We start from the raw sequence: 16289 nt of genomic DNA, 5'->3' as shown, positions 1-16289 counted from the left end.
TTTGGGTCTGTGAAGACCTTGTGTTCCTTTCTCCAGATCAGCAGAAATATGCATCAAGGAAATCGAACCACCGTCTCTGGGTTCCTCCTTCTGGGACTCTCCAACCAGGCTGAGCAGCAGAAGGTCCTCTTTGTGCTTTTCCTGGGTATGTACCTGGTCACTGTAGTTGGGAATGGACTCATCATCCTGGCCATCGGCTTGGGTTCTTACCTTCACACTCCCATGTATTTCTTCCTTGCCAATCTGTCCTTTGCTGATATTTCCTCCGTATCCACCTCAGTCCCCAAGATGCTGATGAATATTCAGACCAAGACTCAATCCATCTCCTATGAGAACTGCATCACGCAAATGTACTTTTCTATTGTGTTTGTCGCTATTGACAATTTCCTCTTGGGCGTCATGGCCTATGACCGCTTTGTGGCTATCTGCCACCCTCTGAACTACATGACCATCATGCAACCCAGGCTCTGCGTTTCGCTCGCGGTCATTCCGTGGGTCCTCAGTAATGCTGTTGCCCTAATACACACTCTTCTGCTCCTTCCGTTGCTTTTCTGTGACAGCAACACTCTCCCACACTTCTTCTGTGACTTGGCGCCTCTGCTCAAGCTGTCCTGCTCAGACACAAGGATCAATGAACTCGTATTATTTATCGCGGGCTTATCGGTTGTCACCTTCCCCTTTGCCCTCATCCTCTTCTCCTACATCTGCATTGTCAGGGCTGTCCTGAGAATCTTGTCCACAGAGGGAAAGTGGAAAGCCTTCTCCACCTGTGGCTCTCACCTGACAGTTGTATTGCTCTTCTATGGGACCATTGTAGGGGTTTACTTCTTCCCCTCAACCACTCACCCTGATGGCGGAGATAAGATTGGTGCAGTGCTATTCACTGTGGTGACGCCCATGATGAACCCCTTCATCTATAGCCTGAGGAACAAGGACATGAAAGGTGCCCTAAGAAAGCTCCTCAGTAGGAAAATCTTCCTCCCTTTGATGCCGTGGGCATCTGATTTATCCCCATAACCAGATGGATGATTCTGCCCAGAGTTTATGGCATAGATGTGATGGTTCAGTTTTAGATCCGCCTCTGAGGAGCTGGGGCTTTCCCACATAGCTCTGGTCTTGGAAACGAGGCCCTAACCCCATTGGTAAGTCACAAGGAAAGCGCATTATTCTGATTCTCATGTATGTTACTGTAAACTTGGGCACAAATCATTTCTAACTTAGACAATAACAAGTGCATGTAGTACCTTTTACAGCTTTGCAGACAGTTATTTTATTTATTTGTTTGTTTGTTTGTTTGAAGACAGTTATTACTAATTCCTTTATTCAATCTTGATTTCTCTAGGTCAGCTTTTCTCAAAGTCTGTTTTGCCAAAACTACTATTCAGTGAGATGTTCATAGAAGGGTCCCACATCCAAATAATGTGAGGCAACTCTGAGCTGCATGAAGTAAACGTCTTCACTACACAACTTCTTAGAGCCTTTGGTATAGCATAAATCTCCAAGAAGGCAGTATGGTACGCAGCAATTCTCAAATGTATTCAATCATATATGAGCTTATTCAGTCGGATATGACCTGACTCATCACCAAGTAGTTCGTGGGACTAGTGTGCAAAACATAATTGGAGAAATGCATTCAATGACAAATCAGAGAGCATTTCTATAAAAGACATCAGTTCTAGTCCTGACTCTGCCCCAAAGTAGTTATGAGACTTAAGGCATGTCAATTCACTTTCTTGAGTCTACATTCTCGTCTATAAAACAAGGTTATTAGTTCTAGTTGGTGAGAGCCACAGGTGGAGAAGGCTTTCCACTTTCCCTCTGTGGGTGAGATTCTCAGGACAGCCCTGACAATGAAGATGTAGGAGAAGAGGATGAGGGCAAAGGGGAAGGTGACAACCGATAAGCCCGTGATAAATAATACGAGTTCATTGATCCTTGTGTCTGAGCAGGACAGTCTGAGGTGACTTCTCTCCTCAACCAGCTGCAATGGTCTTGGGTTCAGCTTGGCGATAAAGCTCACAAAATACACCAAGAATCAAGCTTTAAGAAAACTTTAAGGATACGGGACAGCCACAAAACACACACACGATGGCATCATACAGGCCTCATTTAAAAAAATTTTTTTAACATTTATTAATTTTTGAGAGACAGAGAGAGAGAGAGCACGAGTGAGGGAGGAGGGTAGAGGTCTCATTTAGAAGGCACACCTTCTAAATATCCCAGTCATTCCATACTTGGAATGTGCATGGTTATGAGAGAGAGCACTCGGGTGTGGACGACCTCAGTTCAGGAAGGCTTCAGCTCTGGGGTTCCTTAGCCATTACGCCTTGCTTCTTGATGATCCCCGTAGAGATATGTGACTAGCACCCCGTTTCAGGTACAGCTGCATCTATGCAAATATAAGCTGCTCAGCAATTACAAATTCTTCCATAACCAATTTTAACAAACAAAAGTGGCCAAGGAGCTTCAGAGCCACTTTGGCAGGGCTGTCTTGCATCTTGGATCCAGGATCCACCTAGAAAATTCTGGACTTCATTGCAAGAGGGATTAGACCAAGGGTCAAACCTCAGACTTCCTTGAGGCTGAGAAAGGCTACAAACTAGGTTTTACTGCTTTTCTCCCAAATCCCACCTGTATCTACTAACCAAGACTCAGTGAAGGAATCAGGCATTCGTAGCCTGGAAACACCCCTCAGGTGACCCTTGTGCTAAAGAATCACTGAACCCCATAAACTCTGAGTTCCACTCCAGCTCTGGGATTTTTGCAAACCTGGGTGCCCACTGGTTGATGGAAATGTCTTTCAGACATCTACCTTAAGTAGCTCCCCAGAAGAACATGTTCTTTTTCTGTGTCCAAATCCTTTTTAAAAAATATTTGCCACTCTGAAGCAAACTTTTATTCGCTATTTAATCTGATTCCTCTAACAACTGCACTGTAGCGTGAAGAGATTTGGTTCTAAATCCTGGCTTTTCAGGAAGTTGAGATTCACCTGCATGATCCATAGAAATTATTTAAGCATTAAAACTTGCTTTCTTCGTCTGTCAAACCGGAGTAATCATCCGAACATCCCAAAGCTGTTTGTGAGTAAATGGACATGTATGCGAGACAACAACCATAGATCCTCGTATATCATAGACACTATTAAAAAAATTCCTTGTTTTGGGAACTGTCCCAGGCTCCCAACCCTAATCTACCTTCCCGGCCAAACGAAGTTTATTCAGTGCCCAATCTAAGACTTCTCTTCTTCTCTAAACTCATAAAAGCCCAACCTCCATAAGAGGAGATATGTAATCAGCCACCCGCCTTTCTCTCTGGTGTCTCTCAAACTTTTATGCTTCATTTGATTTTTGCATTATAAATTTAAAATCCACTTGCTTTTATATGACTTACCAAACTGGCCTCCAAGTCCTTGTTCTTCAAATACCTCAAAGTCCACCCTGTTCCACCCACAACTTCCAACATGAACCATAGAACCCTGCTTTCACTATTCCACCGGGACAAGGAGAGAGTCCTAGATTTATAATCAAGAGACTTGGGCTCTGCAATGAACTCGTGACAAACCATGTTACCAACCTCAGTTTCTTTTTCTGTAACATAACAATTGGTCTGATATACGCAAAGAAAGTTTTACAACAGCATTATCATTACGCCCATTTAGGTACAACGGCATGTGCACAAAGAGATGCCTAGAAAGAGAGTCAGCAAAATATTGAGAGTGGTTGTCTCAGATCGTGTTTTCCAAAAACAGCCAGCCACGACAATATTTCCATCTCACATGCTCTTGAAGAAGTTTGCCACTTCTTCATCAAGAGATGGAGTCAGTATCCCTCTCCTTGAACCTGGAGGGCTTTAGGGCTGCTCTGATTAATAGAGTACCCCACAAGTGGTGCTGCACGATTTCCAAGACTCTTAGAAAAGCCAGTACGGCCTCCACATGGCACTTTCTCGAGATGTGTACCTCTGGAGCTCTGAATTTCCCTGTAAGAAGTCCCTCTGCTCTGAAGCCACCATGCCGGAGAGTCCATGTGGCTAAGCCACAAAGAATCAGAGGCAGATGCCCAAAGAGCTCCAGCTTTTCCAGCCTTCGAATCTCGGAGTCTGCAGAAAGTGAGTGAGTGAACATTCAGCTGATCCAGTGTCAGCTCGGGCTGTCGGCACATGAGACCCCAAGTGAAAACTGCCCATCGTGTCCCATCAACTCCTAGAACTGCGAGAGACAACAATAAAATGACGGTCCTTGTTTTAAGTCCCTATATTTTGGGGTGGTTTGTTATACAACACTCTGTAACCAAAATAGTGATTTTGTTTCATAAAATGGAGGGATTTATATAATACTCTCTTATTGCTTTATCATTTTGCAGTGACTATTGCTTTAGGAAGAAAAATACTTTTTTATTTTAAGTAAGATAAAATGTCTTGTCCTATTACACCACCATGCTTAACCTGGTTCCAGAATCTTCTGTTCCAGAATGTTCTGTTAAACATCGATTGGGCAGATCTGTGATTTTATCTCTTTATTCTGGTTTCATCTAGCCTATATGTGATAGGATAAGAACCAGCAGGTTTAGACCCAGGCGATTTGGTTTGATTTGGTGGCCATCCATGTGGGCCAGTCCTCCATTACCTCCAGCTCGGACGCTCCCCAGGAGCCTGGATCCTTTCTAAGGTGCTTCATCCTCAGTGAGTAATGGGGAAGCTGATTTGGCTAGGGATGGACTTGGATGCAAGTTGGGAGTTTACCCGACAAAGTGAATTAGGATTTAGTTTAAGACACAAAAGACAATCGATTCAGGAAATAGAGAACCGCAAACTTTTATAAAAACCTTGACAGGTTTCCATGGAGGAGAGGCATACATCTGGACCCAGATGCTTGAATTCCCTTAAAGGATCCTTGTACCTGTCATTTCAACAAGCATCTATGGCAAGCCATCAATAAGCCATCAATTTACCAGGCTCTGACTCTGACCCTGGGACTAAAGGGATGAATAATTCACAGCCCATACCTTCGGCGCCCTCGCAGACCAAAGCGAGAAATTGACACGAAAATAATGTTAAGAGATTTGTAAGACCGGATAAGAAAAGACAATATTTAGTCAGTAACTGATGTCGTTAGATTTAGAATACATAAAGATTTTGTGCAAAGCACTGTCAAGTGAATGTTAATGTATTTTAGTGCTTTTGTGTTACCATACCTGAGGAAAACCAACTTGTGGCCTGATGAATAAATTAGCAGAATTCCCTATCACCTAAGTGTGAGTAACACAAATGCAAGGGAAATGCCTAGAAAAACAAACTGGGAAAAAAAAAATCATACATTGGGTAAACATGGCTTGTAAAACCCAATGCAAAACATGCCAGCAAAGGTACATTATTTTATTTACTAAGCAAATATATTTTTTTAAATACCTAGTGAGAGCAAAAAGAAGAGGAGATAGCACCGTTGCTTGTCTGGCTTTTCCTTCATAGAGAGGGAGACAATGAAGGTGTGAATAAATAAATGATGGCTGTAATATGAGCTAGCAAGAAGGCCTGGGATAAAAAGTGCACTAGGAGCAGAGAATAGACAATGACCCAGCATGGGATGGTTATTTGGGATGGAGAGGTGCAGGAGTTGGGGAAAGCCTTTCTTGGGTATTTGAGTAGAGAACTGAATAAAATAAGAGAGTGAGCCATGAGAAGTTCTGAGTAAACACATTCTAAGAAAAGGGGAGAGCAAGTGGAAAGATCTTGCTGCAAGAGCAGAGTGGTGCCCTCACAGAACAGGGTGGACGAGGGAGAAGGAGATGAGAAGTAAATATAGTCGTGGTGGTAGTTTGGGACGCAATCTGGCTAAATCTGTCCGGCCATGGTGAAGACTTTGAATTTTATTTAAATACTCTAAGTAAGCGGTGCCTGGGTGGCCCAGTCAGTTGAGCATCCAGCTCTTGATTTTGGCTCAGGTCATGATTCCAGGGTTGTGGGATCGAGCCCCACATCGGCTCCACACTGGGCTTGGAGACTGCTTGGTATTCTCTCTCCCTCTCTTTCTGCCCCTTTCCCCCACTCACCCCCTCTGTCTGTCTCAAATTAAAAAAAAAAAATAAGTATAAATAAATACTCTAAGTAAGAACTAAATCCTTGGAACTGGATGAAATTACCTAAGGGTTAACTACAGAAAGAGAGAAAGACCTATGACCAAACCCTGTGTGAACTCTAACATTTAGAAATAAGGACCCAGAAAAGAAGTCAGAGGAGTAAGAACCAGGGAGGTAGGAAACCGGAATAAAGTAGTGTCAGGACTCCTGAGGAAGAGAGTGAAAATTCTTCCAGGAGAAAAGAGGGATCGACTGGTTCAAATACCACAGGAGGCCAGCTGTCAGCCCTTTGATCTTCCCTTGTGATCTGCTCGTGTCAACCCAGGCAGACATCATCCCCAGCGACCTCTTCACCGGTCCCGTGTCCTCAGAGTTCAGCCCACATGGAAACTGCCTCCTGCAGAACATGTTTCCCAGAAGATGAAAACATCTCAAATTTCTTCTTTGCTCCCATTTTCCTTCCATTGCTTATGCTACTTTCTATTCTCCTTTTAATAGAGGTATTTAGATGACTCAGAACTACAGTCTCCTTTTAAAACTGGCATATGGCTTTAGGCAATACCATCTGTGATCTTTGTAACCAAGCAAGAATACTGAGGAGCATCTTCTACTTTTTTTGATAATACAAGCAATACTTTACTGTAATCGAGAACAGTTTATCCGAAAGATACAAGAATTATCTAATAGTCCAAAAGCAATCAATGTAATCCACCATATTAATAAGCACAAAATAAAACTATATGATCATCCTAGTGGATACAGAAAAATCTTCTCACAAAATCCAAAATCCATTCCTGATTAAAAAACAAACAAACAAAAAACGAAACAAAACAAAAAAACTCTTAGGGCACCTGGGTGGCTCAGTTGGTTGAGCATCTGACTTTGGCTCAGGTCACGATCTCTCGGTTCGGAAGTTCGAGCTCCACATCGGGCTTGCTGCTGTCAGTCTGTCAGCGCAGAGCCTGCTTCAGATCCACTGTCTCCTCTCTCCACCCCTCCCTGGCTTGCGCCCCCTCAAAAGTAAATAAACATTTAAAAAAAATTTTTAACTTAAGAATTAAAAAAAAAAAACCTCTCAACAAACTAGGAATCAAAGGGAACTCCCATAAGCTAATAAAGGGCATCTATGAAAAACCCACACAGTGACTGATGAAAGAATAAGTTTCTTCTGATCAAGAACAGGACAGGAACGTACACTGTCATTACTTCTATTTTTTTTTTAATTTTTTTTAAGGTTTTTATTTATTTTTGAGACAGAGAGAGACAGAGCATGAGCAGGGGAGGGGCAGAGAGAGAGGGAGACACAGAATCGGAAACAGGCTCCAGGCTCTGAGCCATCAGCCCAGAGCCCGACGCGGGGCTCGAACTCCCGGACCGCGAGATCGTGACCTGGCTGAAGTCGGACGCTTAACCGACTGAGCCACCCAGGCGCCCCTCATTACTTCTATTAAACATTGCACTGGAAAGGAAATAAGGCAGACAGAGAAAGACAAATACTGTATGATCTCACTTGTATGTGGAATCTAAAAAAACAAACTCCTAGAAACAGAGATCATATTTGATAGATGATAATAGATAGATAATGGAGAGATCGATGATACATGGATGGATAGATAATAGATATGTAGATAGATTATAGATACTTAGATAATAGATGGATAGATAGATAGGTAGATAGATTAAATAGATGTAGATGATAGAACAAAACAATTAAATATATATTAAATGCTATTAAATGGTAAGAAAACAATGATCGGTGTTTGGAAAGGAACCTTGAATTCTTAGGCAATCACTGAAATTGAACAGGAAAACACGAAGGCAAGGTTGGTGACTGCCTAGAGGCACCGTACTGATGAACTGCCTATTGGAGGAAGCAACTAAAACCCAGACGCTTCTGAAATGATTTGCATCTGAGACTTGGGGCCTGGGAAGGAGACAGGGGGAAATACACAGGGGGGTGGCATTTGTGAGCAGACCTTTTCGAGTGAGAGAGGCTTGGGATCAGGTGCTCCCTGTTCTGCAACTTTCTTGCTGCAGAACTTGGACAAGTCATATCACCTCTGTGGGTCTAAAATCTTCCTTTTGCAAAATGAGGTCAACCAGAATTACTTTCCACTCAAGTTGCTGGGACTAAAGTAAATCATTCATGTAAAGCCTTTAGCCTGGTGCCTCGAATTAATTGAAGTGTGTATTTAAGGGTATATTACTTCAAGAGTTAAGTTAAAAAATTTTTAGTGAACTCCACGTCTGCAGGTGTCTGGACCCAAGGCTAATGTCAGCCCAGAAGACACTGTTCCAGACAGTTCTAAAATGAAAAGGCCCACCGATCAGCTATGGGTCTTTCTGCCCACTGGTGCTCATTGGGCTGCAGACCCTGGGACAATCACCATAATCAAATTAATTAACGTTTATAGAACTTCACCCAGCATCTTCTGTTTCTCCACATGTACGGAGTTGTCGTGAGAATAAATGTGATACACACAAAACCTGGCTGAGGGTAAATGCTCAATAAGTTTTATTTCACAGTTGAGAAAGCAGACTGACAAACCCTAACTAATCTGAAGCCATACAGCTAAGAAGTGACCGCCTGGATGCTTTGATGCCAAATCCGGAGCTCCTTCTACAACACGCTTGCCTCTGTTCCTGCCACAGAAACTGATCTGCCAGGGGAACATTTGCCCGGCAGTTAATATTGGAAAAACGGGCCCCAATATGCACTCTGTGCGGTTGCTTCACCCCACCCTGCAAAATGTAAGTGACTTGTGCAAAAAAAAAAAAAAAACAAAAAACAAAAAACAAACAAACAAAAAAAAAAAACAAACAAAGACTGATAAGTCTTTGGATTTTCCAAAGATATTTACTCTACTCATCAAGTGTGTGTTGTGCCTGGGATGTACAGAATTCAACAGATGCTAGCAAATAAGACAGACATGGTCCCTGATCTTTTTTGCCCTGGATCCTCGAAAATCTAGTCCTATAAAGTAGGTCAACCCACTTGGCAGATACAAAAAAAAAAAAACAAAAAACAACAAAAAAAAAAAAATCTGAGGACGAGGAAGTTGGAACCGAAAGGTAGACACTGGAACCAGAGATGAATGTGTTTATTCGACAAATACTTGTTGGGTGTTTTTTATGTGCTAGGTGCTTGGCGAGGCACTGACCGCACAGAAGTGGATTTCACAGATAAAAACGCCTCCTCTCATGTAGTTTACCTTTTAGTTTGTGAGAATTAGACAATATCACATGTGTAGCACATCAGGCATCGGATGGTGACAAGTATGACAAAGAGTAATAAATCTGAAAGTAGAGGTGGGAAGTTTGGGTGCAATTCGACGTAGGGTTGTCTGGGAAAGTCTCCCCAGTTGGTGGAAGTTGAGGATAGACAGAAAGGACAGGGAAACGAAGGAATGACGTACTTGGCAAGGGTCCCTCTAGGGCCTTCCACGAGACTTTGACCTGCTCAGGGCTTTCACAACCGCCTCCTTTACCTCCTTATTCCTCAGGCTATAGATGAAGGGGTTCAGCATGGGGGTCACCACTGTGTAGAGCACTGACACCGCTCGGTCCTCCTCCGAGGACTGGCCCGAGTTGCCTCGGAGGTACATGAAGATGAGAGTGCCGAAGAAGAGTGACACGGCCGTGAGGTGGGAGGCACACGTGGAGAACGTCTTGGCCCGGCCCCCCGCGGAGCGGATCCTCATGATGGCCACGATGATAAACACGTAGGACACCAAGATCACCAATACACAAAGAGGCATGACAAAAATGGCAAACACAATAATGACCACCTCCTGGGTGTAGCTGTCCCCACAGGTCAGCTTTAACAGGGGAGGGAGATCACAGAAAATAAAGTCGATCTCATTGGTTCCACAGAAGGAGAGGGTGAAGGCTGTGACCGTCCGAACAAAGGCACTGGAGAAACCAGCCGCATAAGCTGCAGCCAGTAAGCCCCAGCGGGCCTTCTCGGTCATGACGGTGACATAAAGCAGGGGCCGGCACACGGCCACGTAGCGGTCATAGGCCATGATTGCCAGGAGGTAGCAGTCGATGGAAGCAAAGAAGGTGAAGAGGAAGAACTGAGCGGCACAGCGTGTGTAGGACAGAGCCACCCCGCACTCCAGCAGCATGGCCAGCATCTGGGGGACCGTGACAGATGAGTAGCAGATGTCCACGAAGGAAAGGTGGCCAAGGAAGAAGTACATCGGGGTGTGAAGCCGGCCATCCACACGGATCAGGATGACCATTCCCGTGTTCCCCAGCAGAGTGAGGAGATAGAAACTCAAAAACACCAGGAAGAGAGGGAGCCCCCACTCGGGATGCTCTGGGAACGCAGTGAGGAAGAACTCGGTCACTACAGTGTCATTCCTCCCAGCCATCCATCCGGCGGTTTACCTGCGAGGATGGACAAGAGCCAGGTGAGGGGACCCTGAAGACACGTGCAAGTCATTTCCAGCAAGAAGGCTTTAAATTGGGTGTCTGGCGGGAGGCACCGGACTTGAACAAACCTTGCAGTTTAAGTGGAAATGGACACATACAGAGCTCATTAGAAGAGAAAACTGATGAACGCCTCTATTACACTAAGAACGGACAGCAAGTGCTTATCTGACTTTCAAGTCAGCCCTTGTATTTGCAACTCTGTCTCCAATTAGCTGTTTGATCTTATACAAGGCACTTAACCTCTCTGAACCTCAATTTCCTCCTCTGCCAAAAGGGGATCGTAATATCTGCCCTGTTTAAGAAATAACGTTAATGCATAGATTAAAACAGATGCAAAAGTGTACAGGAAAGCTAAAAGCACTCCACGTATATGTAGTAGCTATTTAAAATCGTAAATGAATGTTTTAAGGAAGGAAAAATTTATATTCTATTGAACAAAGGAGCATGAACCGAAAAAAAAAAAAAAGCATATTAGCAATCAGCAATGGACTCTGACTGTAGGAAGGAAGATTTCTATTCTCAGTCTAAAAGCAAGCATGTTTAACAAATAGCTGTTACCCTAATTAGGGTTGGCTGCCTGGCTTATTAAGGGGTTTTCATTTGTTGCTTTTTGTAAGTACTAGCAATAACCTTGGAATCAAAACAACAAACATAAGCTCTTTTCAGCACCTAACAAAACTCCATAAGCATTGTTTGGTTGTTCACACAGTCCTGGAAAACGCAGTAGTTTGCTCATAGACAAGCATCCAAATTAGAAAGCAGAAACACTTCTGCAGTCTGGTATCTAAGCGCTGTTGGTGGGATCTCAGCTAAGGGATTTGGAATCTTTAGGGTTCTAAAGCAGGGCTGTAAAGGAGGACTTCGATCCTGTTTCATTCCCCGATGCACCAGCAGCCAGGCCAATACTGAGCTGATCCATTAGGGAAAATAACAAAGAACAGAAATTAGATCTGGAAGCCATGGGACCTGCCAATGCAGAAGAGACCTGTGTTCTGATTCATCCACACAAGATGCGTGACCCTATGCAAGTCATTTTTCCCCTCTGGACTTCAATTATCCTGTCTTCGTTCCCTTTCACTAAACAACAATACAGCATGAGTCCACCGGGGGCGGTGAGGTGGCTTCCAGACCTCTATGTCTGCTCTCACTTCATGGAGCCCCTCTCTTTCTTCTCACCTTTGACAAAACAATAAATCCCTGACTCTGGAGCTTCCTGGGACTGTCTTCAGACTCGGATGGCATAGCAGGGCTAGGGCACCAGCCTCTCTCCCTGAGCTTCTGATCCACCAGTAGACCTTGGCTGACAGTGCTCCCTATATTCACTGCCCCAGCATCATGCCTGAATTGGTCCCCAAGGGGAGTCTCCAGGGAGGGGCAATTTATCTTCATGTGACTTCTAACGAGGTGTCTAATATCTTTGAGGATTTACCTGTGATTTCAAACTCCAAAAGCCCCATCTCCTGTCCTGCCATCACTCAGCAGCATCTGACAAGGCTCGTTCCTGGTCTTGCCTCATTTCTGCCTTGTACCAAAAGGAATGTACTTTTTTGAAGTTTTCCTGTATCTCTATTGGGAATTTTGTCAAGGGCTTTGCCCACTGCCCCTCTAGGCAGCTCTGACCGTTTTTGGAAGCATAAGCCTTTGTTCCCCGATGCCAAGACACGCTGAAATTGGCGATTCTGAAATTTCGCCGTTTGGCAGAAAGAGAATTGTGCAAATGGCGAGTCACGAGGTGTGTGTGAGTCGTGAACAGACTTCTACCAGGCAAACTGAACAAATTCTTAGTGGTGATCGATCTCTCCTCCAGAGTGCTGGTTCTCAAACTGGTTCTCCTGGTGCATAAGAATGGCCCAGGGAATTTATTTAAAGCATGAATACTATCATCCTGCCTCCAGAGATTCTGATACAGTTCTTTTGTCATGGGGTACAGACATCTACCTTAGTTTGTTTTTTTTTTTCCTTCAAGTTTATTTATTTATTTATTTTGAGAGAGAGACAGAGAGTACATGAGCAGAGGAGGGGCAGCGAGAGGGAAAGAGACAGAATCCCAAGCAGGCTCCATCCCCTCAGGGCAGAGCCTGATGCGGGGGGCTCAAACCCACGAACCGTCAGATCATAACCTGAGCAGAAATCAAGAGCCGGACGCTTAATGGACTGAGCCCCCCAGGTGCCCCAACACCTTCCTTGTTAACAGACTTCCCAGGTGGGTCCAGGGAGGAAAAGAGGTATACTGTTCTCACAAGTTTGGAAATCACTGCATACTGTATCATCCGTGTGGAAACTCATATCGCCTAGCAGTGTATTAAACGATCTATGAGGTCCTGTAATTAAGAAGCCTTGTCACCTTTCTTAGCCCACCATTTCCCCCCAAATATTTGACCACAAAATCTCTTTTTCAGTGAAAACAGATTAGCATCCTGCAGAGTCAGAGTTCCCAGGGATGGGTGTGCCTGAGGCAGTACAGCTCTGAAAAAGCTCAGCAATTGACCAAATGCCAAACAGCCAACCCATAATCATTCCAAGAAAAGGCATCTCCTGATGACTCACCATCTCGAAATCTGGCTCCTTTAAGTCTGTGCAGACTGGCTTGCCCAAAAGCAATCGCTTCTACTGTGAAAGGGATTGGTAGGGGGTCAGGCAGGGAGTACAATCCCTCCAGATCGGTCCCTCAGGAGCTTTTTAAAAAAAGACTTTTCCATGGGGCGCCTGGGTGGCGCAGTCGGTTAAGCATCCAACTTCAGTCAGGTCACGATCTCGCGGTCCCACGATCTCGCGGTCCGTGAGTTCGAGCCCCACGTCAGGCTCTGGGCTGATGGCTCAGAGCCTGGAGCCTGTTTCCGATTCTGTGTCTCCCTCTCTCTCTGCCCTTCCCCCGTTCATGCTCTGTCTCTCTCTGTCCCAAAAATAAATAAAAATGTTGAAAAAAAAAAACAAAAACAAAAAAACTTTTCCTTCAGTCCCGAAGAGGGTCCAGTGGCTGAGCAGCCGTAGTTCTGCTTCAGAAACAATAGTGATTCCACCTCACTCCATCCCTGCTGTGATGGCTGCTGAGACCATCAGAAGCCCACTTTCAGGAAGCTCTGGTAGAATTTTAAACCATTATCAGGTAATTATTCAGACAATTCAGTCATCATGAGGCCAGCCCCAGAAAAAAAGCAGAATGAAGCTCAAAAGTTATGGACCAAAATTTCACATGTGTGAGTAGTGGAGCCTATACAGCTACAGTAAAGGGAGTTTAGAGGTTTGTTTCTAGAACTACCAATTTGACCGACATTTGTTTCCCGATCTAGAGATTCAGGGCATGGCGGTGGCTAAGCCAACATGTGATAGGGATATCCAATAGAATAATAGCAAAGACCACGTAAGCTATTTCCTATATGCCAGTTGACTCTTCTACGATGATAGAGGATGACAGATGATGATGCTCATGCTGATAGATGATAGATAGATAGATAGATAGATGTATTAGTTAATTGAATCCACAAAATAACCTTATGAGTTAGGTACTATTATTGGCCTCATTTTAAGGGGATGAGAACATGTAGGCACAGACAGTTGGAGTGGATTACCAATGGTGCCAAAGTGAGGGGCAGAGCTAGGATTTGAGCCTGAGCACCCTGGCTCCAGAATGCACACGATGAACTCCTGTACTCTATGGCAAACCCTCGTGCGGATGTCTCTAGACCCCTATATTTGGGAATAGTTGGCGAGTTCTGCCTTCTACATCTCTGCTTTCTTTCTAACCTTTTAAAAAGAAGGGACAAGGCTTGGAGATGGGACCTACATTGCAGAGTGAGGAGACTGTGGTAGAAAATTCTTGGGGTACTTGTCCAGGCCGCTGCTCCTTCTAAAAGGTATTACTCAACAGCCACGGAAGAAGGATGGACTCAGCATCACCCTCAGCCCCCTCTGGCCTCACCCTCGTAAGCACAGACTATTGGAGGAGGAGAAAGCTCAACCTGAGTTGATTGCCAGGGTTAACCCTCTCTTCTTCCAAAAGGCTCTTTTCTTGAACTAAAGTGGATATCTGTTCCTTGTAGCCAAGGAGTCCTGCCTCGTAGTCTGGAGGAAGCATTAGGAAGGACAGTAGGTTTTGGTGTAAGGAGGATATATCCTCAGCTCTCACCCTGGGATCTATCTCTGTTATCATCCCCCATCCATACGTGGATGGATCTCATGCCAGTTCAAGGTTGAGGACCGTCTAGGGCCCTTAAATTGGCTTTGGAAGCATTTATCCTGATGTTACAGTTCATCATTGGTGTCCCAATCCTCCCTTTACATATTACAGAACTGCCGGATTTTTAGAGGCGCCCATAAGATGCTAGAACTACAGGGGACATTAGAAGCCAAATGACTTCTTTCCAATTCACAGGCTAACAGGCCGTAGTCCCCAAATAGGAAGACAGTCGGTGGTTGGATCAGTTCACTTGATTCCCAATCCATAATTTAAGGCCAAACGGGTTAACTGGCACCTTACCCAGTGGCCCCTTACTTCCCCCAAATACAGAGGAGGCCCCAAACAGAAGATGACCAGATAATCAAGTGAATGCTTCTTGATTCAGTTCTAATTCTTAAAAATGCGCATCCTCCCTTTCTCCCCGCCAAATTCTGTCAGGGGTTTGCAGCCTGAGACAAGCTTCTTCCACTGTTTCCTTTATAAGTTGTCTTGAAGTTTTCTTAGAGCTTCTATATCTGAACTTCCCCAAATGATGGAGCCAGAGGACTTTAGGGATCCAGTCCAGCTCCTCACAAGTGTGGAGAATGAAATCCTAAAACGGGAATACTTCCAGTCTCTGGGGCTTCTTGATGAGGTCTTCTTAGTCATGGGGGACAAAAGCCCAGCACCCAACGTGACTGGAACACACAGATGAATTCACCCCAAGACTCTCAAAACCTCAGGAAATGCAGGGAAGGGTGCAGCCAGAACTTAGGGACAACTGGGCCTGGTAACGCTCATGACATCAGGAATTTTTCTATGGTCCATGACTGTCTGTGAATATCAGCTTTGGTCTTTCCACAAAGTAGAAAAACAAACGGCCTCTGGTTGTGTCCACACCTCACATGCCCCAGCCTTCCCACCACAAAAAAAGATGAAAATCACCTTTTCTCGTGCCAAATTAAAAGAAAAATTCCAAGAAAGGTCTCGGAGGTCATATGGCCAAGGGACAAGGCGCCTACCTCAGGGCCAGTCGGGGGAGCCCAGAAAGATGTGGAAATGCCCATGTGAACTCAGGGTCAGATTCCCAGACGAGAAGGGATGCTAGTTTGGGAACACGAAAGAAGAGATTTTTACCACACTAAGATCAGGAGAACCCGAGAAATTCCTACGGCCCCTGGACTTCGGGGGATCCCTCAGAGGTGGTGACTAAGCAGTGACTGGGGGAAGCAAGAGGCAGCACAGCTGGAAGCAGATGTGTCCGGCGCTGGTGTATAAGCCTTCAGGTTTCCATCCTGCCTGCAGATCTAACTGCCATCAACAAGGCATTGGAAAGACAAGTTCTTTTTGGGAATGTCTTTAAGCTTTATGGCCGACCACCTATAAGAAGTAGGGGAGATGGTTCACTTTCAGAAATACCAAATGAAAGCTGTGCTGTCTAGTTAACAGCAAGTTTGCAACCTACTGGAAATATGGATGAACCACCCTCCCCCCAACAATGGAGTCCCAGGGTGCCTGGGTGGCTCAGTCGGTTAAGCATCCGACTTCAGCTCAGGCCATGATCTCACGGTTCATGAGTGCGAGCCCCGTGTCAGGCTCTGTGCTGACAGCTCAGAGCCTGG

General features: G+C 44.8%; 2 protein-coding genes across 2 annotated transcripts; one reads left to right on the top strand and one right to left on the bottom strand.

The window, feature by feature from the left end:
* Positions 1 to 15: 15 nt before the first annotated feature.
* LOC125146573 (olfactory receptor 1S1-like) lies at positions 16 to 1017 on the top strand. The gene has a single exon (XM_047823277.1). It carries the CDS (start codon positions 49 to 51, stop codon positions 1015 to 1017), a length of 969 nt encoding a protein of 322 aa, XP_047679233.1. The 5' UTR covers positions 16 to 48.
* An 8488-nt stretch (positions 1018 to 9505) lies between these two features.
* LOC125146696 (olfactory receptor 9Q2-like) lies at positions 9506 to 10450 on the bottom strand. The gene has a single exon (XM_047823440.1). It carries the CDS (start codon positions 10448 to 10450, stop codon positions 9506 to 9508), a length of 945 nt encoding a protein of 314 aa, XP_047679396.1.
* Between the last annotated feature and the right edge of the window lie 5839 nt (positions 10451 to 16289).

This window comes from Prionailurus viverrinus, chromosome D1 (genome assembly GCF_022837055.1).
Source record: "Prionailurus viverrinus isolate Anna chromosome D1, UM_Priviv_1.0, whole genome shotgun sequence".
Classification (NCBI taxonomy): Eukaryota; Metazoa; Chordata; class Mammalia; order Carnivora; family Felidae; genus Prionailurus; species Prionailurus viverrinus.
The sequence above is the reverse complement of the archived record's forward strand: the minus strand, read 5'-3'. Positions and strand labels throughout refer to the sequence as shown.

Coding starts and splice junctions, on each gene's coding strand:
- LOC125146573 (XM_047823277.1), top strand. CDS start 49: ATGCATCAAGGAAATCGAACCACCGTCTCTGGGTTCCTCCTTCTGGGA.
- LOC125146696 (XM_047823440.1), bottom strand. CDS start 10,450: ATGGCTGGGAGGAATGACACTGTAGTGACCGAGTTCTTCCTCACTGCG.